Source organism: Sebastes umbrosus, chromosome 12, assembly GCF_015220745.1.
Source record: "Sebastes umbrosus isolate fSebUmb1 chromosome 12, fSebUmb1.pri, whole genome shotgun sequence".
Classification (NCBI taxonomy): Eukaryota; Metazoa; Chordata; class Actinopteri; order Perciformes; family Sebastidae; genus Sebastes; species Sebastes umbrosus.
The window spans coordinates 24290792-24315308 of record NC_051280.1 but is presented as its reverse complement, the minus strand read 5'-3'; the positions used below and the strand labels follow the sequence as shown (position 1 = coordinate 24315308).

At 43.1% G+C, this 24517-nt stretch overlaps 1 protein-coding gene across 3 annotated transcripts; it reads left to right on the top strand.

Moving 5' to 3' along the window:
- Positions 1 to 1270: 1270 nt before the first annotated feature.
- On the top strand, positions 1271 to 24517 carry LOC119497847 (TSC22 domain family protein 1-like). 3 transcript variants are annotated; one of them, XM_037786265.1, is made up of 4 exons: positions 1271 to 3463; positions 12598 to 12672; positions 22178 to 22229; positions 23357 to 24517. In XM_037786265.1, the coding sequence occupies exons 1-4, from the start codon at positions 1638 to 1640 to the stop codon at positions 23747 to 23749; spliced, it is 2346 nt and encodes a 781-aa protein (XP_037642193.1). In that variant the 5' UTR covers positions 1271 to 1637; the 3' UTR covers positions 23750 to 24517. The 3 variants fall into 3 exon arrangements, with proteins under 3 accessions (XP_037642193.1, XP_037642194.1, XP_037642195.1); XM_037786266.1 differs by lacking the exon at positions 12598 to 12672; XM_037786267.1 differs by lacking the exons at positions 1271 to 3463; positions 12598 to 12672 and adding an exon at positions 20938 to 21602.

The window sequence follows — 24517 nt, the reverse complement described above, 5'->3', positions numbered from 1 at the left end:
TATACCCAAAATCAAATATCCACAAATTTGCATTATTCTTTACAGAAAAAATAGGAAGATAGACTAATACAGAATAAATATTAAGTAACCAATAAATAAATAAATAAACAGCAATAAATACATTTCTCTGTTGTTTTGTGATTATCATCTTCTTTTTAATTATCTATATATTGTAATTTGCTTAATGAATTGTATATATATATATATATATATATGTTTTTGTTTTTAATTTGTTCTTTTTTTATTATTATTATTATTGTATTGACGCTTTGTTAATATTGTTCACCTAACAGTCATGCCAATAAAGCATATTGAATTGACTAAATTATCAATATGACTAAAGACTATACAGAGATTTGGTTGGGATGAAAACGTGTATATTATCTAAGAAAATGTTCCCTTTTCTCAGTTGTGTTGTGATTACCTGTGTAAGTTTACTTTTATATATATGTTTCTGTTTTTATTTTGTACTTTTTTTAAAAATTATTATTATTATTGAATTGTCGCTTTGGCAATATTGTTCACCTAACAGTCATGCCAATAAAGCACAGTGAATTGACTAAATTATCAATATGACTAAAGACTATACAGAGATTGGGTTGGGATGAAAACGTGTATATTATCTAAGAAAATGTTCCCTTTTCTCAGTTGTGTTGTGATTACCTGTGTAAGTTTACTTTTATATATATGTTTCTGTTTTTATTTTGCTCTTTTTATTATTATTATCATTATTATTGAATTGTCGCTTTGGCAATATTGTTCACCTAACAGTCATGCCAATAAAGCACAGTGAATTGAATTGAATTCGATTGACTAAATATGATTACATGTGAAAGTGTACTTTTTTTTTCCGACGGTGTCCTGAAGGCAGCATGAGAGCGGGGGGGGGGGATTCTCGAACGCCTCTTACGTACTAATCCTTGCGCACGCTGCCTACCCACCATGCAGCGCGGCTGCATACAACATAGCCATCTTGTCAGGAGTGACTGAGTGAGGGAGGTGAAACTGTCGGCGCTGTTTAGATCCTCATTTTGTTTTAAAAGCGTGGATTTTAACAGCGTTGTTTTCCTCTCTCGATCTTCATTAGCTATCAGAGTAAGTGTCGCCACCGAGTGACTTTGAGCTGCTTGAGGTGAGTGGACACAAAAGGACTGTTCTTTCCTGAAGATGTCTCACAGACTTGTTCCGACGTAGGGGGAGTGTGCAGCAGCCAGTTGGCTTGACTTGCTAGCTAGCTTCAGAGAGAGAGAGAGAGAGAGAGAGAGAGAGAGAGAGTGGAGGGCTGCTGCTGGGCCCTCCTCAGCCTAAAGTAGGTCCTGCAGCTGGGATACACACTCTGCGACATCGGCCTGTTTCACAACTGCACAACCGGGACTAGTAGCAGGCCGGTTCTGGACTGACAGATCCGCGTCAGATCCTGCTGATCTCTAGAGAAGCCGCATTGCTGGACAAGACCGACAACGAAGAAGTGTGTCGTTATGAGCTCATGAAACGCAACAGGAGATCGAGAGAGGAAGAGAGGATGGCGTAGATTCATCTTGATTAGCTAAAGCTAAGTAAAATAGGTTCTGACGGAGGATATATAAACATCAAGCCGTACGGAGGACTACTTGGGAGAATCAGTGCTCTGTCACAAGATGTCGAAAATGCCGGCCAAGAAGAAGAGCTGCTTTCAGATCACTAGTGTGACTCAGGCCCAGGTGGCAGCTATAGGAGCCGCCGATGACACGGAGAGTCTGGACGACCCGGACGAGTCCCGGACGGAAGATGTGTCGTCGGAGATATATGACATGTCGCGGGCTGAGTACGAGCCTGCGTGCGACGACAGGAGTTCGTCTGAAGAAGCGTTGAATAACGTCGGAGAGCCGGAGGCGAGCAGTGTTGTTGTTATGGCACCGTCACACATACCTCATCAAGCTGGTCAGTTGTCAAGCAGCTCCATGGGGGAGTTTCGAAAGGTGGGAGTGTCTGGCTCAGCTCAAGGTGGTCAGCAGCCAGGTGTACCCCTTAATACTCAACCTGGGGCCATGCAGCAGCAGCAGTCTGCTCCAGCAGCCTCAGTAAACACATCCCAACCTGCTGCACTGACCAGTCCAGCTCCTCCTCCTGCCACCTCCACGGTGGGTTGCACTTCACGCTTCCGGGTCATCAAACTCGACCATGGTACCGGAGAACCCTTCCGAAGAGGCCGGTGGACGTGTACAGAGTTCTACGAGAAGGACTCCGAGGGCTCCGCCATCAGTAGGACTGTAGATAGCATTAGGCATGCCAGTGCAACAACAACAACACTGGACCCTGCTGCGGACAGAGACAGTGGGATCGGGCACACGGGAGGATCCGTGGTGGCCCCGGCGACGCACTCGGGTCAGGGCTTGGGTTCTGTGGCGGATGCTTCTCTGCCTTCGTCCCGCATGCATTCGGTGGAGATGCCTCCGCAGCAGCAGCCGCAGATCCACCATCAAAACTACGGTGCCCGGCAACAGGGTGGCAGTGGGTCGGCCACGCAGAGCGCTTTCTCCGGCGGCAAGCCGACGGTGGGAGGTCTGCAGCCTTCTGCGCCCCAGAGCGGGCTGCCCGTCGGACAGAACGGCCTGCCTCAATCTGTCGTCCACATACAGAAGTCCCCCATCATGCCTCCTTCGGCCCAGCCCGTCGCTTACCCTCCCCAGCATCAGCAGCAGCAGCAGCAGCAGCTTCCTGTGGGTCACCACCTGACCAGCCAGTCTTCTGGACTTCTACAGAACCATACGGAGTACTATCAGCAGCCCTCTTCCATGCAGCCGGGGCTCTCCACTGGCCAGTCCAGCCTCTCTGCAGGACCACAGCCTGTGGGACAAGGACATGCTTCGGTGTTGCTTCCAGCCTCCGGAGGAGCTTCTGTGCCAAGTCAAGTTGGAGACGTTGCAGGAGCCGGAGGGGGATCCGTACCTACCGGACAGCCGACGGTTCCGGGCCTCTTGCAGCAGCAGACCGGAGGAATGGGAGGCATCGGAGGCTCCATGCTGGTCGGTGGATCCGCTTTGCAGCAGCAGGCTGTGGGTCCGTACGCTGCCGCCGGACAGCCTCAACCCCACGGCCTCCACCCTACATCCTCCGGTGTACAAAACGTGCCTGCCATCGCGGCGAGCTCCAGTGTGCCCACCACTGTGCCCGTCGCCGTGCCCAGTGCCTCCAGTGCTGCCATGCCAAATGTGACGACCTCCAGTTTGCCTCTAGGTCAGATACCCCACAGCAGGACTCTAGTGGCTTTGGGGATGCAGGGCCTCCCAGCAGCTGGATTTGGACACATGGAGGGTGGTGGTTTTGGTGGAGGGAAGTTGGAGGGTCTCGTCAACGCACAGTCTCCTGTCGTCTCTGGGAAGGAACCGGTGAAGCCCCTCATGCCTGAGAGCCTGCAGCTCGCCACTCCCACTGTCAACAGCCTGTTTGGAATCCACATACCTGTCGACGTGGAAGGGGACAGGTAACCGTCTCTAGATCTTAATATGCACAACTTCAACACTCACATAACTGTCTCAGTGTACAGTAGGAGAGAAGCTTGTTATAGCAGGCGTATCTGGCCATGTGTAATGATCACAAGAAGGCAGCGTTGGTCATTTAGTGTGTCAGATCAACCGGGTTCCCCCCTTTGTTTCAGGAAGGTATAGAGGGAGGGCGTAGACGGAAGAGAGAGGTGGCACGGAGGAAGGAAATTTAATGTTTCTCATTAGGGCCTAAAGAAGTAAGAAGGTGAACATCCATGGCTTCCACTGCACAGGCAACTACTTGTTAAACATGCACATGACTCCTGTAATACCATGATTCGTCGTGTGTTTTTTGTGTGTGGAAGCATTTCGTTGCAGGTCACCAACCTCCTTTTCCCCTCTCTTTAGCTATCACCCCACAGGACAGTGTCTGAGGTGATGGCCTTGGCTGCAATCATTCAAAGATGTGTTGCTAATTGCCACTGTGCACTCAGCTTTCTATTTAGCTTCAGGCTACTCCTGGCCACTTGCTAAATGTGCTGCATGCTCAACCTTTTTTTAATAAGTTAGTTCCTTCTCCGGAAAATACTTCCCAATACAAACATAGTGTTTGATTTTGTGTTGCCACATTTATGATATCACGGTTTCCACTCAAAACCCCATCGGGCTCTCCTCTGGAGTATGTTTACAGTGGATTTTACAGTGTTGGCCTTTAGGTTGCACAATCCTAAAAACGTGATGATTCTCTCAGGCAAATCGGAGATTATGATATCCTCTGAAAGTTTATGTCTAAAATTCCTTTGCAAAAGTAATCTGTTTCTTAATTCCTGAGCTTTAGTGCTCAGTTTCACTTGTAGTAGGTGGCACACGGGAGCGGAAATGATAATGTGCCTGAAATCTCGGTGGTTTCCATTTACAGTCTTGCAGATACGCCAGACCAGACAGGGTATGCAGACTGCAGAACACCGGCACTACTTTTTTCTTCACGTGGGTGTACAGTTTGTTAAACAGTGTTTGAGTGTGCCATGCACTTTAGGGAAGTTTACACTTATCAGTCTTAGATCACAAGTTTATTATTTTTTTATTTTCTGTGCCATCAACCGACCAAACCTCAATTGTTAAGTGGTTTTGCACACACCTATATGATGTGTCAGTAGTGCATCGTGAACGGTTAATATTAATGTTTCTTAGCCTGTGTTTGTTTACATTATGGCAAATTGGCACCATTAAAAGCATGCCGAATTAGCTATTAGCAGTTCCTGTGAGCAATGCACCCATGCATGCAGTTCCTGTTTGTAATGCACCCATGCATGCAGAGACAACTGTCAATGTATTCATTTTACCCCCTTAAAAATCCTGTTTTTAAGAACACGTGATGTAGCTGTCCCTTTCACCTCATGCAGCGGCTTCGTCCGAAATCGCATACTATGCACTACATACTCAACAGGTGTACTATCGTTCAACATACTTTTGTGTGAATAAACAGTAGTATCTTATCGAACTGAACTGTAATTTAGGTCGTCACTTCCTGAGAGCCTCCTTGCCGGTTGGAGACGTGTTACCATGGTAATCCATGCCAACCTCGTGACGACAAGGACGGTTTGTGAGAATCAAAGTCTGAATTAATTAAAAATGTATACTACGCCTTAACTTACAGTGAAATTGAAGCGTTATTGATGTTACAGAGCTGTCCGTCAACGTCCGTTATTAACGTTTTCATTACTGCCGCATTGCATTGTGGGACATTTATGCTGCTGTAGTGTCCAGCGTTGCATACCGTAACATTTCATCGGAAATACTATGCAATTTGCGTACTATTGGTTTCATACTAAGGTTTCGGACATACTAAATATCTCACATACTGTTTTAGCGTACTAAATAGCACCCACTGTCTTTGCCTCACGTCTCTTTCTCCGCGCCAACCCTTCAACTCTCCTGCCTCACAGTTCGAAAGTTTCTGGAGTTATTTTAGTCCTTAAAAAGCACAAAAGTTGTTTTTCAGGAAGTACTTAAAAAAAGAAAAAAAAAATACTATTCAAGCACTTGGGTCAGATAATTATAACTTTTATGATACATGATCTCTTTGTTGATTTGTAATAACAGGCCAAATTACTTTAGATATACTTTCACGCCATTTACAACTTTATTTAGGTTTGTGACAATGCAACAGGCGGTGTGTTTTTGGAGTACCTATGTATTGCTCATGAGAGGACCCAGCTCCCAGGCTGATAAGAGCACGAGCCTCTTACGACAGCTGTAAGCCCTATCAGACATTGAGCAGTGGTCTTTCCACTGTGCCCCTATTCTGCCGATAAGAGACCTGACAGTGGGGTGTGTCAACCAACTGGGCTTGTTGGCCCTTTTCTTTTGCAATACAATGTGAGCTGTATGTTTTAAGGCCTTTGGACGTGGTCAAACCCACACGCATGTTGCAGCAGTCATTCAGAGCTGGTTTGTTTGTTTTTTGGTGCAGCATCAGTGCGGTCGCTGCTTTGTACCTACTACCCCACTGATGGACTGACAGACATGGCATGACAGTTGTTCATGTACAGATGAAGTGCTGAATGACATTACTCTGCAGCAGCGACTGTGGTATGTTGAAGAGGTGGAGGAAGCTGCAGAGTGAAACTTGTTGTGCCTCACTTCACCAGGCATTTTAGCTATGCTTGGTACAACCCCCCCACCCCAAGCTTTATTTAGTCTCTTGCTTAATTTCTACATTTCCACTGCACTGTTTATTTTGTCTCTTACTGCCCCACACAACAAAAACACTCCCATCTTCTCCTCAAATTAACTGCTTCAGTACCTAATATGTAGAATCTGCACAACACTGAAAGCTATTGTACATGCGCACAGTTCTGACTGCGTGTTGTCGACTTTCCACAAGCTTGCACAACCTGGAAAACCTCTCTCGGCCATTTGGTATAGCCCTCACATGTTTGTCCCTATCTTCCTCCACCCCTGTAGTTTTCCCTGCAAGCAATTAAAGCAGATACAGACTACAGATTGAAGATGTTGTTCTCATACTTGAGAATATGATTCGCTCAGCTTAATGTTTCCCAGATGGCTTCCAACTACTGAAGGCGTAAAATAACACTGGTGGACTGTCACAACGTCTTTGTTGCACTCGCAGAGGAGTTGCTTCTATTTTGCGGTGATCATTTGCATAAATGTATTGCTTCTGTAGTCTCTGTGTGTAATTGAAGTCGTGCTGGGGAGGTATGGCTTATTGTCCCTCGAGTAATGACAGAGCTTATGTAAAATTGGATTTAGGAGGTATAGGAGAGGGGAGGGACGTAGTGGAGCAAGTTACTGCCGACATGAATCGAGAGACTGTGTCCGTGTGGGTGGATGAGGGGTGTGTCTGTAAAAGGGGATGGGTCGACTCAGCTTGGTTATGTGTGCACAAGAAGTATCCATGTTGGGGGTTTGGGGCCACTCGCTGAGGAACTGGGGCATTACTTTTCAACAAATTCACCATTAAAGTGGCAGTAGACAGAATATTTTTGGGATCATTGGGCAACAATTCCATAATAACCTCTCAGCATATTGTAATTCAAGTGTTCTGAGAGATAACTAGACTTCTGCACCTCCTCATGGCTCTGTTTTCAGGCTTAATAAAATCTAGCCCGGGACGGGAGACTTTGGCCAATCACAGGTCATTTCAGAGAGAGAGAGCGTTCCTATTGGTTGTGCCCAGGCTGGTGGGCGGTGCTTGGTATTTCCTCAACTCTTCTCAACATGGCTGTCGGGTCACAAACTTTCTCATTTTACAGCTAAAAAGTACACTACAAGATGTTTCTGAAAACATTTGAGGAGAGAAATAGGCATTACAGTATCCGACTATTGATTCATATTTGATCAGCGCTGCCTAGTTTGACCGTTTGATCGCCGTTTGCGAGTGATTGACAGCTGCTCAGAGACGGCAGGCTTCAGCTCGGCTCTGATTAGTTGTTTTCCTCCGGTCTGTGAAATCCTGCAGATGCCGATACCAGCACTGGAGGACACAGAGGAAACGTGATTTTTTTTCTGATTACCTATCTCATGCACTGTCAGGATATAGTTACCGTTTTATAAAAATAACTTTTTTGTAATCATATTTGCTCCATTTCTACCCACTGCAGCTTTAAACGGCTGACTCATTTTTAGTCATGGTGGAAGAAGTGTGGGTGTATGTGTGACACAGAGAGACAACATGGGGTCTTTCCCTCCCCTCTGTGACCTCTGCTTTACTGCCGTATCCTGTTTTCAGTCCGAGTCCCTCACACTGCTCTCTCCACCTTCTATTCATTTAATATTCCTTAGCTCTCTCTCTCCTCTGCCGCTTCCGCACTGGGGCTCTCTGGTCATATCATATGACATTTGGCGGGCACATTTTATCCAGAGTGCCTCACTTTTTCTTTTTTTTTCTTTTTTTTTTTGGGACATCTTTGGCCTCAATAGTAATCTGAGTTCTAAACATGGCTGCCATCATTCACGCTGTAATACTGTACTTTTTGAGCTCTGCAGCACCTCATCTAGTATCTCTAAAGGAGCAATACAGTTGCCTATAACTGTACACTGTAATGATTGTCTTTTTGTGGAAGCTGCATCATACTGAAAGGTGTTTTTTTTCTAATACTTCTCAGTAAAATGAGTAACAGCACCACAAACTACAGCCCCCAAAATGGTCATAAAGTAGAATAAACATCTCACTATAAAACACTATAATATTGGTAAAGGAAGGATTTGTTATGGGACTGTTGTATTAGACCTAATAAAGCGGCAACTAGAGTTGTTTTCTGATACTAGTACCAGTATCGGAAATGCGTCTGATACTGCTCAAAATTCGGGATCGGGTATCGGCGATTACTCCAGTCTATGCACCGATAACACAACATAATTTATTAACCCAGAAAAAAATCTGCTTATTTAACAAGATTATTTTATATTTTATATATTATTATTATTAATTTATTATTTATATATTATATAATAATAACATTATATTTTTAATTTATTTTTAATTATTATTAATTTATGTTATTGAATGATAAAAGAAAGTTCTATTGCATTCAATCTCTATGTATTTTTTCATGTTTTACGAAGAGTTTAACCTGAGCCAGGCCATACAACAAAGATAGTAATCATATCACCACCATACATGGTCAGTAGTAAATAATAATAACTATATATATATTTTTTTATCACACTCGCATCGGAACAGTGCTCGGTATCAGCCGATACCGCAAGTTCAGGTATCGGAATCAGTATTGGGAAGGAAAAAATAGTATCGTAACATCTCTAGTGGCAACTGAGTGTAATAATTAATCTTCTGCTCCTGCCATGAACTGTGTATTTTGTATGTTTCTGTGTACACAAGTGAAGTTGTTCATCCTCGTGACCCCTGCTCTCTGTCAGCCTTAGAGATATTTTCAAAGAAAGATGTATTGTTCTGGTTTGGCTGATGCTACTAGCCTGTAAGTCTGTAGGCTTCGCGTCAGTCATCACCTCCACCCCAACCCACCCCAGGTATGGAGGCCCTCCATTGTTCTGACAAGCAGAAAAGAACATCACCAACTCCAGTCCAAGGTTTTTAAAGGCTTGTGTAACTGGGGATGTGCTGTACTGTGCTGCAGATAAGCTGAGCTGAGAATATGCTTGTTATCTTGTTTTTGGAAAGTGGTACTTAAGTAACTAGAAGGATTACCGAGACTCACTTTTCAGCTGTTTTGTAGCCTACTTCTGGCTTTTCACCAGTTGGGCAGACACTTATAATTATTTTCATGGTAAATGATTTTTTAAATTATTTATTTATAGTTATTTAAAGCAACAGTGTGTGACATTTAGGGGGATCTATTGGCAGAAATTAAATATAATATCATGAATAAGTATGTTTTCTTTAGTGTATAAATCACCTGAAAATAACAATCGTGTTTTCGTTACCTTAGAATGAGCCATTTATATCTACATACGGAGCGGGTCCTCTTCACGGAGCCGGCCGCCATGTTTCTACGGTAGCACAGAAAGGACCAACAAAACACTGGCTCTGAGAGAGCCATTTAACGTTTTGGTGTTTTTCTCCTACACGCTTGACACACTGTAGAAGTTTAAGTTGGTTGCAATCTGCAACCTCACCACTAGACGTTGCCAAATCCTACACACTGCACCTCTAACTATTTTCTACTCTCAGTTATTTTCATGTAAACATCTACTTAAAAATGTAGGTCCTTGAGTGACATCACTTTAGGAAATTTATCAGATTTCACGCAACTCCCTCTTGAACCACAAAAGGCTTTATACAACTTTTCACATACAGTAATACTCCCCAACAAAAATTTTTGGGGATCTCCTTTTAATACATTACATCAATGAAAGAATTGTCAAATAAGTTTCAGTTTAGCGTCTCTCACTTCCTGTCCTGCTCACACAGTTTCTGTCATTATCTCTCTCGTGTTTTAGTTTTGGGAAGTTGGCTGCATAACTGTTGTTCGCTTTTCAGTGAAAACAAAAATCCTGGTATACAAATATATAAATCCTTTTTATACTGCAAACAAACAGTGCTTGCTTGTAGCCTCACTGCATTCTGCACACAATAAAGCAGCTTGACCATTTTCCACACCGAGTGAGTTCTTGGAAGTACCGTGGAAGAAGGGACTTTTTTTTTTGGAGAGCTGCAGCCCAGGATCAAAAAGTTGAACTAGATTCAACGTTCCTGGGTGTCCGGTCACTAACCTATGCTAGTGGGATGTTGGCATCCAAGCTTCCAATGTCCCCCGGTGACCATGCTGTAATCATACAATGGCTCTAGGTCCTCCCTGTACTCCCATGTCCCTCGTCTACAACCCAAAACCTGCTGAAAGAAACTCCCACTGGGCAGCTGGAATCTAAATAGTTTTGACCTACTTTTGCTGTGTGGCAGATGGATGGATGGTGCAGAGAACCTGAAGCCTCATGAGCACCAACAGTGAGAGCTTTCAACACCGTTCTCGAACCTCCCCCTTTGCACCCCCTGACCTACCTGTCTGTCTTCTGCTACCCCCACTTTGTCAGCCTTCTTTCCTGTGCCCCAACACAATAAAGCTACACTCGTTTGAATGGCCAGGGTTTGCACTGGAATTGGCCTTGCTAGCTCACTATCTATCACTACTCTACTGGCACTGGAAACATGGGGGTGGAGCCAAAATGCATGACGCCTCCACAACACCTCGACGCAGAAGTAAAACTCTATTATAACACTTTTGTTTTCTGTGTACTTTCCTTTCGCTCTTTGCTCTCTCTCTCTCCCATTTTTGCACTTTTTTGCACTCGTCACTTAAGGCCACTGTGTGGTTTTTCTCGTGCTCAATGAGTTGGCAAGGTTATTAAGAGGTTCAACGGCGTGAAAGTTAACCTTTGATGCGGCCACTGGTTTGCAAGCGCCGGCAACATTGAAGGAAAAACCATGTGTCGTGCTCCGGCTAGATGTGTGACATCAACCAGCAAGAATGCGCCCGAAAGGTTATTTTAGTCTGCTGCCAGGTCATACATTTGCTTTGGGGCACTATCGGGCAAAGCCTGAGCATGTGAAACCATCGTTTTTTTGTGTCAGGTTAGCTTATGTGCTTTGAGAGAGAAGGCAAAGACGAGTTTGCTCCTTTGTGTACATACTGTATCTGCTAGGTCACTCCCTTGTCTTTTTATCCTTCTTACACGCCATACTCCGGGTTTATGGGGCCGGCGCTTGCATCATTGCTCAACACATTGACTAGTTGGTTTACAAAGAGGGGCTTTCATAAATGGATATTGACATGTTAGATTTTAAAGTCACAAAGAGAGCCATTGAGAGCCGAGTGTTTGCTACTTGAAAACAAGGAATGATGACTCCTCCGGTTCTTGCCTCATTCGCGAAGAGGTTACCGAACTCCGAGTCATCTGACCTCGACGGTTTACAGCCGATAGCTGGCTCGCACAGAGCTCTGCAGTTTTCTGCGGAGGTGTGTGCTCGCCGCACGCGTGCGTCTGTGTAGGTTTTTCTAGGGCCGTTGACCGCGAAGTAAAATTAAGCAGAGGCATAGGGGGGAGGTTTGTGAGAGTGTTTAGTCATGAGGTAATGTGACAAAGGGAGTTAGTGTGCCAGGGATTTCTAGGAAAAGAGCCTTGGCTGCTATAACATTCACGCACATGCTGTAAAGCAACTCCTCATTCCTGTGTGTGTGTGTGTGTGTGTGTGTGTGTGTGTGTGTGTGTGTGTGTGTGTGTGTGTGTGTGTGTGTGTGTGTGTGTGTGTGTGTGTGTGTGTGTGTGTGTGTGTGTGTGTGTGTGTGTGTGTGTGTGTGTGTGTGTGTGTGTGTGTGTGTGTGTGTGTGTGTGTGTGTGTAACTCTGCCTGCGCTGGCTTGCTCCTCTGTGTGTGTAGTTGCGTATGTGTGCATATGCTCATGCCAGAGTGCATTTGTGTGAATGTGGTAGTGCAACAGTTAGATTTGAGAGGCACAAGCCTGGAGTAGATTAAATGTGTGTGTGTGTGTGTGTAGGGGTCAGAGTGGGGATTTCCTTTCCTTTTCCCGAATATGCATCCCATGGCATAGGACACAGTGTACTCGTAGCCGGGAACCACCAGGAGCATAGGAGGTAATCGTAAAGCTCCACAATGTAAAAAGTCAACAAATTTCAGCTTTATGAATGAACTGGCAATTTCTCAACACAACTGAGGAGGAGTTTTCAGCCGTGTGTGTTTAGTTGTGAGGAAACAAACAACCTAAGCATGAGTGATGGCCACCATACCGTAGGGAAATGGCCTGAGGGAGGCGCTTAAAGTTCACGAAGCACCTTTAACATACATTCCTGCATTGAGGTCAAGACTCCCTTTTCCGCTGATCTCGGAGCAGCCGGCGCAGCTTCCCATAGCTGCCGCAGGCCGCACTTCAGCATTGCTCTGGGTGTGTGTTTTCGGCGTTATTCTTTTCAAATGTCCCATATGTTTTACTGAAAGCTACTAAGCCTTTTCTCCAGCCAAGTCAACTGCACGATAAGAGCGAGGGAGTTGTCTGAGGAGGAATGAAGTTACGTAAGAATACATTTCTAGGAATCAGAACGTCAGTCTGTTTTCACTGTTTCAACTCCTCCCTATCTCTGTCTCTTCTCTCTTCTTTCCCCGAATGTGGTTGACACAGGAACCCCTCCAAGGCTTTCTACCAGGCCTTCCAGTCTGGCAGCAGAATAAGGGACTCAAAGGCCCACATTGATAGGTACAGTACTATACTGGATTGGACTGGACAGGCCTGCGAGAGTGCAACAACATGTGTGCAGTGTTCAGTAGCAGCGAGCTTTGCTTCCTCCACATGCATGGATTGAGCTTGGAAACAAAGCCTGGCTGAAAGAGCAGGATTGGCCAGTAGACTTCTCAGCAACCTCTCTGTCTCTCTCTAATTTCACTCCCAACTTCTGTCTCTGGGGCTTTCTTTGACACTTTGACACGGTCTGCAACAGAATATATCGTCTGTGTCACTTAAGCATTCTGGTTTGTTTGCTGCCTGGGTGTTATCTCCACAAGTTTGGCCACCATCTCTATTGTCTTACATACCAGCATAATTGCTGAGATCTTGTGGTGCAGAGACGAACCAGACAGCGAAACTAATTCTATAAAAGTTCAACTGAATTACGGCTGCAACTGATGATTATTTATTATCTTCAATTCATCTATTTTCTCAATTAAGCAATGAATCACATAGTCAGACTTAAGGTGCATTTTTCATGTGCATTTTTTAAATCCGTCATCCAATAAAAAACATTACATACAGAAACCTTGCACACTGAGTCTGATGCGTTCTCTTATTCTATTCGTAACGAAAATTCATGAAACAAGACACAACTGAACTAATTATGTGGGTGCAATGGATAGCGCCAGTCCCAAACAAAGCTAATGAATGAATTACATTAACAAGAAGCTTTCGTTTAGCTGCCTAGAGCTCAATCACTACTCTCTAATCTTTCCTGCATCCTTTGTTTTGCAACCATCCCCGATTCCAAGCTTTTCTGCATTCACCTGCAGCACTCTATCTTTAAATTCAGCATCTCTGTATTCTTTTATTTCTTTATCGTAAAGTGCTTTGTGCTGGGAGACAAAGTTAATGTTTATCATGTCATTTTGGATGATGACGTTTGCACGGACGGTGGCTCTGAGAGGTCAAACAGCCGTCTTTTGCCTTGTGACGGATGTGAAAAAAACGCAGAAAATCAAACCTGTTCCAAAAACGAAAGTTTTGGAGTCGGTGTGTGATTTACACAACGTGAGGTCGGATTTATTTTTAAATGTGCGACCGTTTCGAACGAATAATTCGGACTTGGCGTGCAAAGTTCTTTAGTTAGACGGATCAGTTGCTCAGTATACAGTATGTATGTATGTATGTATGTATGTATGTGTATATGTATATATGTGTATATGTATATATGTATATATGTGTATATATATATATATATATATATATATACTATATATATATATATATATAGTATATATATATATAGTATATCTGCTGATTTTAGCTAATTGCAGGTGTGGGTGTATTATGTTGGACGATAAGTGACAAAAAAATCGTAATACAGAAATGTCAAACTAGGGTTAGCACTGGACAGTTGATTTTTCAACAGTAAAATGTCTCACCAAGTATATACCTTGGTTGAAATTCTTAAAAAAAATGTAAGTATTAAATATCTAGATCAATGTCGGCCTCAAAAATCCTGTATCGTTGGGGGTATTATATAAAACAGCACCAGATTAATGACTCACAGTCAATTGATTATCAAATTAATTGCCAATTCATTTTCTGTCCATCGATTAATTGACCAATCGTCTCAGTTCTAAACACAATTATCTAATCAAAATTATTTGGACGTACCCAAAATATCCTTCCCTAAATTTTAAACTCTAGGCTCTTTAACTACACGTGAGATGATCAAAGTTGAAGCAGGAAGTAGCACTGGGGGCTAATAAATGTTGTAAGCAGGCACTTATTAGGTAATAATTGTATCATTCACGTGATTTTTCACTTCCCAGTAAGTAATCTGTTTGTTTACAACATGTCTGATCCTGTGACTGCTTATGTTGCTGCATCACAGTCTCAAAGTCCCAAGATCTCAGGAGGTAGTTTGTTTGGAAATGTTTTATAGAAAATGGCCAAAACTATAAAATATATATATACTAGTGTTAGAACCTAAGACTTTTAACATCCTCAACTTGTTGCTTTCAAGTGGATGAGAGAGGCTGAAGAGTGTGTGCATGCTATCTGTAACAGCCTGAGTACAGCCTGGTTTGTAGTGCAACACACTCCACTGTGTCACTGTTTCTACCAAATGACTTTTTAATCACAGTTCCATTTGAAAGTCATCTATTGAATTGATAAATGACACTGTAGCAACGTGCCCTTGTGTTCATATAGACACTCAGTACAGACACTGTTACCCTGTCACAGTGGCATTTGTACGATGCCTTTTACGAAGATGAAAAGGGAAGCACATGAAACCATATCTGAGTGACAGGAAATGAAACTGTTTTTAGAGAAATATAGAGCTGACACCATCACCAGCCACCAAACCAAATTTGCACACACAGACACACACATGCGCACAACATCCATTCGCTGCCTCAACTGCCGTTGTTTATAGATGCAGAAAAAACAGGTAAATCAGCATTGTGTTGGAATTATCTAAACTGAGATCTTGTGTGTAGTGTTATTTTGATTTGAAGATTCAATACCTGTTTTACTTCTGCCAGCTCCATTTACCCAATTTAAGGTGATTTCCACTGAACAGAAAGCAGCATAATATAGTTATGATCCCTGTGTTTCACTTATGTTTTTTGAGTGTTGTTGTTGCCAGAGGCTGCTTTTGTTTCCATGGAAGCAAAGATAACCAGGGCTTTGTTTGAGACTGTGTTGGTAGATGTTGGAGATGGCCTTTGGTGTTGACTCTTAATCAGTCTATTTTATTATGCCTCCGCGCCGGCAACAGCCCATTCTCGTGAACGTGATATCTCAGGAACGCCGGGAGGGAATTTCTTCAGATTTGGCGCAAACGTCCACTTGGACTGAGCTGATTAGATTTCGGTGGTCAAAGGTCACCGTGACCTCACAAAACACATTTTTTGGCCATAACTCACAAATTCCTATGCTAATTCTGACAATTTCACACAATGTCTAATAGGATGAAATGATGAAGTGATGACATTTTGGACAGACATGGATGCAAACGGCAACTTGACTGGTTGGCGGAAGAATACACGATTGTAGGTCAGGTTTATTTTGCATCACATCCAAGGCAACCAGATAAAGTCATAGAAGAGGTTGTGAAAGCGAAAAAGTGCTAAAATATACTTGACATTTTGGCAAAAGAAGACACTGACCTTAAATGTCCCCTTTACCATAATGTGGTTCCTGTTTGCAAATTATGTTCTTGATGACACCCCCTCCATGAGAGTCAGACCACATGGTCAGCTGCATAACAGCAACTCTCCTGCAATGTAGAGAGAATGACATACAAACACACATTTATACTCCTGTTTATTTATAGAGGAATATTTCTGTCTCATCTATACTATGAATTGAAAAGCCTCGCCAACTGCGTAGTAGAAATATGCAAGAGGCATTGCAGAAGACTGTCAAAATAAAAGTCCCTCATATGGACATCCTCGTGGTGCACTTGGCACTTGGCACATGTTCTTGGCAGAGGACCTTTCTTTTTTTGTCTCCTTTTTCTTTTTATTTCCTCCTCATCAATCTTGGAAAATTGCGCAGCACATAAAACTTTTGAATTGCCCAATCAAAAACAATTTAGAACTTTGAGCAAAATGTACATATTCAGTTTGTGCTGATATTTAGGGGTCCAAGCGCTGAACTTTAGTGATCCCTTAGCATGTTAGCATGCTAAACTAAGATGGTAAACATTATACCTGGCTGCTAAACATCACTGTGTTGGCATTGTCATTTTGAGCATGTTAGCATGCCGATGTTAGCCTAGCATGGCTGTAGACTCTTTTCCATACTAACATGCTATTTAGTACACTAAAACAGTATGTCCAATTTTTTTAGTATATCCGAATCCTTACTATGAAACCAATAGTGCATACTATTTCCGGTGAAATATTACAGTATGCAAACGCTGGACACTACGGCGACATAAATATCCCACAATGCAATGTGGTAGTGACGACAATGTTCATAACAGACGTTGACGGATAGCTCTGTGGTGACATCATTAACACTCCAACTTCAGTTCGGTCACATGAGGTTGGCACGAGTTACCATGGTTACGCGTCTCCAACCGGCAAGGAGGCTGTGACGATGTAAATTACTGCTCAGTGCGTCCGAAAAGATACACACTACTGTTTATTCACACAAAAGTATGTTGAACGATAGTACACATTATGAGTATGTAGTGCATAGTATGCAATTTCGGATGCAGCCTTTCATTGAGAAAAAAAACAAGAGAAACCCCATTCAGCTTTTGGTGTACTTATTTTTAGTTTGCTTAGTATCTTTTCCATCATACTTGGTTCTGACCACAATCAAACCAAATCTCATTATTTGCATCATTATAGAGTTGCGTTTGTCTCCATAGCCCGAGGGCAAGAATTTAAACTCCAAAAATAAAGCCTCCATAAGACGGTCTGCTCGATCTATTGCTCACTCTGTAATTAGACCCGAGTAATGCCATTCTTGAATAGTTTTGATGCTCGCTTGGCTGCCGCTTTCGCACTTCCTCATTTATTCTCTGCTGGCGGCCTGCCGATGCCCTGCTACATGCACGGCTGTGTAAAATAATGTGTCATAAATGGTGGAAGTTGACAAGGATAAAATGAAAGTAAACATATGCACATCTGATATGAGTGTCAGAAAGACATGCTCTATAGTCTGTATACATCTGCATTACAAACCCACACCTCAGATAGAAAACTAAGGTTTGAAGACCGGAATTTAAGAGGTATATATTTGCATAACAAGTGTTTAGGTGAGACTGACTTGTGCACCTGTTGTCCTTGGGCATATGATCAGGCCTCGCCTCTTAAGCTCTGAACTTGTCTCATCATGTCTCAAGCCAAGTAAAATAGGCTCAGCTTTGTTTTCAGTGCGTTGCTGAAGGAAACCTACTTGCTCTTGAATATGCCAGCAGTTCTGCCCAGAGGCGAGGAAAGACAACTGCTCAATGTTCAGATGAGTTATTCGCCCTCGCTGCTCCACTTGCCCACGCTCCGTGTGCGTGTAAACTTTTCTCCCCGCTAATGGACTTTTTATTGACATTCCTATTTTACAGCTAACATTGTACGGGGAACACCAAACTCTAGCCGGAGCTCATAAACGTCAGTCCTGTTAATGCAGAAGGTGAAGTTTACAGAGGCGTCGGTTGCATAATCAGTGGCAGTGTGAGTTCAAACCCTCATTAGCATTCTGTTTCATCTCAGCCCAGCCCTTAGCCTCCGGGGCTTGACCTTACTTACATTCAGTAGTTATATACTGTTTGCTTTGTAACGCTGGGAAAACAGAGGAGGAGGCTTTACTGTTCATTCAACAGGTTTTGTTTTTAAGTAGGGCGCTCAAACAAGTTCTGAGATCTAGGGGCTTAAGCGAGATCATGTGCGTCAGGAGCGCTGGTTTAACCGGGCACACTCGCTTCATGTTGCGGTTTTCCAAAATCTCCCCTCGGTGCCAGTTGTTCTTGGAGAACCAGATGGTGTCCTAATATGGTTTTGACTTGATTGTTATTCCCGCTTGCTTCAACGTAACTAGTGAAGAAAAGAGAGTAGCCGCCCAAAAAACTTAACAAACTCGTCTTTACCCACTTTGACGCCAGGAAGCAGAACTACTTCACTGCAGGGCGCTGTGAAAATCCATCTCACGCATTGAAAAGTATTATTTGCGTTGTTGATGTTTTCCTGTCGCCATAGCTACAAACCCATCACATGTCCCTCTGACCATACACATGGGTGTTTTGAGTTTTCCTCTTTTTATTCCCCGGTTTGATCTCAGTGGTGTCAGTCCATCTTATTATTGCCTCCACTGAAGCCAGCTGGAGAAGTTCTTCTTAGCCCCCCACCCGCTACCCAGATGTAATTATTTCCACAAAATCGCAACTTTGGGTCTGTTTCTCCTATAATCCAGGGAGCGTCTGCCCTTTGTTGTCAACATCCAGAAACACTCTTGTGTGGCGAATCCTCCTTAGAATTTGTCTCCAGAGCACAGCTGCATTTACAACGTCTTAACAACTGCACTCATTCTTAATTTTTCCCATCTGTCTCATCTCTGTCCCGGTTTACTTTTGTTTGTCTTTCCAGCTGTCATTAGTCAAATCATGTAAACCAGACGGTCATTGCCGAATACCCGCGACATCTGAATGTGGATCATTCTTGATGTAATGCCAAATATTCAGTTTACACACAAACTGTGAGTGAATGAAGTCAGCATACCAAGAATTACAACAGTGTGCACTCTTGCACACAACAGACCATGACAACTAGGGCTGCACAATTAATCGAAACTTTATTGAAATCGTAATATGGCCACTGCAATTTTCAAATCGCGGGATGAGGAGGAAATCGCAATATTTGCTTAAGTCAAAATGTGTGTAAAAATACCATTTAAAATTAAAATATTTTTGCTGCTGCAGAGATGTCATTTAGCATAACTTTGGAGCTTTATTTAGCGTTCTTCCCGACAAGCGAACATGACATTGGTACCAATGGATTCTTCAGGTTTTCTAATTTCATAGGATACCAGCATCTTCACTCTAGCTTTAAGACTGGGAGCTACAACCTCTGAAAGACAGAAGAGAGAAGAGAATAGCGGCTAGGCGTCAGATTGTTAAGAGGTCAGTAGTTTATATAATAAAAGATCGATACTTGACATCCGTGTATCGATACAATATTTCCAAACAAAATATCATGATACTATGTTGTATTGATTTTTTCCCCCCACCCCTAATAACAGAATACTAACTGTATTGAATATATGCTGCATACAAGATGTCGTACTACTACAGAGTGTGATTCTGTTAATGGTAAAGCATGTTTTTGTTTTTGTCTGATGCCGCTGGTGAAGCAACTAGGGTGTAGCCCAGAGACTCCATTCAGGGTCTGTACTCTACAGACGGAGCGATTCCTCTGAGCACAGGCCTATTGAAAACGCCTGTTGGGGAGGAAAACTATAGGAGGGCCTCATCTAAATTAAACACACATTTCTTTTTTTTTTTGGTTATGCAACCACTCGTGGGGGGGTCACATAATGTGGTCTGTGAGGGAGAGAAAGAGATACTAATGAGTGAGTACCGACTGCTAGAATGTGCCTTTCTTATTTGTTATTTTCTCGACGTGATGGGCGTGTGTCTCGGCTGATTGACACTATGTGTATCTTATTCAACCCGTCTGTTTGTTCATTGTCTATTTGCATGTAGCTCATGTTAGACATCGTCATCTCTGACAGGGATCACAGGCGGCGGTGTAGGACATGGGGATGTGAGTGACGGTGTTTCATAGCAGCAGAGGTATGGGGAACATTCCTAACCCGGTACAGCCCCACTGATAGCAATCTACTGAGTGCTTCCTCCGGCATCACACACATATATTGGATGGAGTGTAGGAGCGGAACAATGTGTCCTCAGGGCAAGTCTGAAGTCAAACCTGGTGTCTAATGCAGGCATCTTCCTGACACACGGTGTTTACTATCACCCTTTGTTGCAGACGTAAATGTACGTATTTAGGATTCTTATTATAGCCCGACCACTACTTGATTCTTTGAGGTCAATAAATCAATATTCAAGTTAAAAAATACTTTACTGGTATTCATTTTTTTAATCAAACTAAGCTTGTCGGTGCCCTCTGTTGGAGAAATTATTTAATGGTGACACTTTTTCTAAATTATCCAAAACATACTGTATTTTGACATTCCTGCACTGCAATTCCTTTGTTACTTATATGGATATAAGCTGTTATGAATTAATATTGGCTGATCATTTTTAGCCATGCCACATTTGAGGCTAGAAATAGGCATTACAGTAACAGATTCATATTTGATCAGCGCTGCCTAGTTTGACTGTTTGATCGGAGTTCCATGACCAGAGCACAGCCAATAGGAACGCTCTCTCAATAAAATGACCTGTGATTGGTCAAAATCTAATCATCCTCATGGCTCTGTTTCAGGCTTCAAAAAAATCTATCCCGTGACGGGAGACTTTGACCAATCACACGTCATTTCATTGAGAGAGCGTTCCTATTGGCTGTGCTCCGGTTATGTGAACAGAACTTGGCGTTCCTTCAACAGATTTTACAATGGCGGCCACATCAAAAACTAATTTTACAGCTAAACAGTACACTACAAGATGATTCTGAAAACATTTGAGGTGAGAAATAAGCATTAACGTAACATAATATTGATTCATATTTGATCAGCGCTGCCTAGTTTGACCGTTTGGTCAGAGTACGCGAGTGATTGACAGTCGGCTCTCATAGACAGCAGATGGACAACAGACCTCAGATCAGCTCTTACTGCTTGTTTTCCTCTGGTCTGTGAAATCTTGCAGATGCCCTTAGGAGAACCAGAGGAGACGGAGGCACATGCTGTTTTTTCAGGTTACCTTTTTCATGTACTACTGTCACGATATAGCGACCGTTTTATAAAAATACCTTTTTTTTAAATCATATTTGCTCCAATCTTGCCTACTTCAGCTTTAAGATAGATTAATAATTGATTTATCTGTGTTACTACCTGTGTATCTGCCCATTTCTGAATGGATTCATTAACCCAGTATTATGACTGGCACCACTAGGCCTCCATACATACCCCCTGAGGTTGCATACAGTTACAGTTACTACTATTACAGTCATGAAGCAGGCGGGGCAGAGATGTCTGACATGTCTGACATGTCTCCCCCGCCTCCCCGTTGGCCCCTCTGACTTCTCCACCCCGTCGGTTCATGTTTCATGATTCTAAATGCGGTCTCAGTTGTCCCACTAAAACACCTCCGGTCCGCGCCAGTGGCCTCTTTTTACTGCCGCTACCGATGTGACTCCAGCAGCAGCAGCAGCAGCCAACACCATGCCGTGCACGTTTTCTTACAAACCACCATGCTGCCCTGTTGACCCGGCCCGGCAAGCCACCTGCGGGCCGCTGCTGTCCTACCGGAGCCGTTACAGGTAACACCGGGAGGCACCGGCAACTAAATTGTGATCGAAAGTCTTCCCTAAAGAAATGGGGTCATCATCATAGCTCTGACGTTACATCCATAGATGGAGGGAGAATGTGGGTGTTCACCCCAATATTGTATGTGTTGCTGCTGGCAGTCATTGGGAGATATTACCACACCTACTCTGAATTTGGCAGTGCTACAAAATGATGCATTATTTGCTCCAAGTTGGACCTGTTGTGTTGCCTGCAGCCAAGCTTCTCTTCATTTCTCCTGTAAACTCTGTGGCCTGACCTAGATATGTGTTCTAATGTACATCCAGATCATTTTATATAACCTGTCCTAGATTCATGTGGTGATCTTATAGCGGGGTGGCTGAATTAATTGAGCAACCGATGTCTTTATTTTTCATTCATTGTTGTGTTTTCTGCTTTTGCCATCTGTTGGGGGAGAAGACAAGAAAGCAGAAAGAAAAATGTGCTGAGAGATGAAAAATGACTCTCTCTCTCTCTCCCCCCTGGAGGGTTTGAATGCTGAAATGAGATTAATTCTAACATGACCCTATCTGTCTTCTCTTTTTCACAGAGCCTCGGGAACCAATGTCGCTGCCATTGATAATAAAATTGAACAGGCAATGGTGAGTAATCCATTTACCGTGGATCATACACTAATCTGAGTAAAATGTTGTCTCCCTTTTTAATTCAAAATATATGAAGTAGGTGTTTAGTTACATGGAAAGACTGCGGCATCATGGACCAGAATCTATACATAGGGTGTGAAAGTATTTTTTTTTTTTGTCTGCCACTCAGAAATTTGATCTGCCACTTTTGTCATCATCATTTTATTTTATTTTTATACTTTATTTTTTCCCTTTTTTTTCGAGGTTGTTTTCATATATGCAATTTACAGTTCGTAATTACAATAGTTTATAAGCCAATTTTTTAAGTAGTTGAGCTTATAAACAAACTCAATAAGTACACTAGAGAAAACAACTTCAACATTCAAAATTGAAATAAAATTAAGAAAAGAAGTAATAATAATAATGATGATAATAAAAAGAAAGAATAAAATAAAAAAACAATAATAATACAAAAATAAGAGAGTAATAATAAATTAAATAAACAAATAAGTTAATAGAAAATAAAGGACATCATCATTTTAGATTTAAATGTTTGCTATTTAAATATATATCTTGTCATTAGTAGTTCTAATTATTATAAGCTGCTTAGAGCTAGTGTTAGGAAGTTAAACAGTTCATAATTCCCTCTCTTATTATCTATTTTATATCGCTGTGAAAACATCTCCGTCAAACAACTGGATTTATTCAAGTTCAAATAACGTAGCAATTTACCTTCGCCCAATATCCGTTATTTAACCAAGGAGAAGGACTGACGATTTTATCAACAATTCACCTGCATTTGGCGGGCGGCGGGTGCTAATTTCAGACCCCGTCTATACACATAATCTACTTTATTGGGGTGCTGAATTCAAGTCATTTGGATTGGCCTTTGTATTCTTGGTAGTTCCTTCATCCAGCTCTCATGCCTGTCTTGACTCGTTTTCATGTTTTTAAGAACCATAGGGTCTTTACATCCGTTTGTCTTTTAAGCATAAACAGATACTGGAGTCCAGAATGATCAAATGCAGCCTTGAGCTTCACCTTGACGACCTTGTCCGCTGCGTGTTAGAACATGATAAATCAGCCTCCTCCGGTCAGGTCCTTGATGTTTTTGACCCCAGTGGCACATTTCATGTCTCCCGCAGGACCTGGTGAAAAGCCATCTGATGTACGCGGTGCGCGAAGAGGTGGAGGTCTTAAAGGAGCAGATCAAGGAGCTGTTTGAGAGGAACTCTGTGCTGGAAAGGGAGAACGCCGTGTTGAAATCTCTGGCCAACAGCGAGCAGCTGTCTCAGCTGCCCGCCCAGTCGGCCGCCGGCTCCGGTACCACGCCCCCGCAGCAAGGACTCAGCCAGCCCCAGCAGCCGGCCCAGCCTCCGCCTCAAGCTCAGCCTCAGCCTCCGCCTCAGCCTCAGCCTCAGCCGCAGTCCCACCCCCAGCTCCAGCTCCAGCACCAACCCAAACCCCAGCAGCTCCAGACTCAGCCTCAGCTCGATCCCAGCCAACAACAAATGCAACCCAACGTCACCTCCGCTTGAAGTGCATCTGCCCTGCTCCGCATAGGGCGGGGGCGGAAAAAAAGAAGAAGAGCATCTTCTCTACAACTTATTACAATTAGTGTATGTGAAACTAAAAAGAAGAAAAAAAAAAAACTGTCTTCTTAGCCACCAGCTTGACCACAAAGTACAGTGCTTGTGTGTGTGTGTGTCTGGGTGCGTTAGCAAGCAAGTGCGACTGTGAATCGGTGTTGGAATGTAAGTGTGTATGCATCTGTACTGTGGGCCTTTTCCAGTGTTAATGCAATCATCGCGAGAGAGAGACGGAGAAAGTGTGTATAGAGACGAGAGGATCAAGGGGAGGTCGGGGTGTTTGTTTTCATCTTGGCTGTGTTCCCGGAGTGGTCGACTGCTGGGTCCGAGCTCGCGGACAGGATGTCTTTTCTTGGACCGCGACCTGACCTGAAACCTGCTCAAACCTGTGGGCGTTGGAAAGGGAGGGCTTCACCTCACATAAGGGACAAACGGGAGTGATTGTCAAAAGAGAGCGATTATTTTTTTAAATGAGATAACTGAGTGGGTAAAGGGGGTATTTTTAGCCTTGCTGTTTCATGTTGTAAAGTAAGAAACGGGAGGGAGAGCGAGAAAGAGAGAGAGTCTGTTTTTCGGAGCGCCACACTGCTGCCGTTACTTTTTACATCAAGTCCAACTCTTGCATCAGTCTTTTTGAGTTCTACTGTTAAGTGTTTTATTTATTACAGGGCTGCTATTCTCACAAATGAACAATTTCACACAACCTGTCAAACAATA

Bases quoted from the DNA above. Each gene is read 5' to 3' on its own strand.
- LOC119497847 (XM_037786265.1), top strand. From the start codon at position 1,638: ATGTCGAAAATGCCGGCCAAGAAGAAGAGCTGCTTTCAGATCACTAGT. The intron at 3,464-12,597 runs GTAACCGTCTCT...TGGTTGACACAG, and splicing joins GTCGACGTGGAAGGGGACAG to GAACCCCTCCAAGGCTTTCT. The intron at 12,673-22,177 runs GTACAGTACTAT...TCTTTTTCACAG, and splicing joins TCAAAGGCCCACATTGATAG to AGCCTCGGGAACCAATGTCG.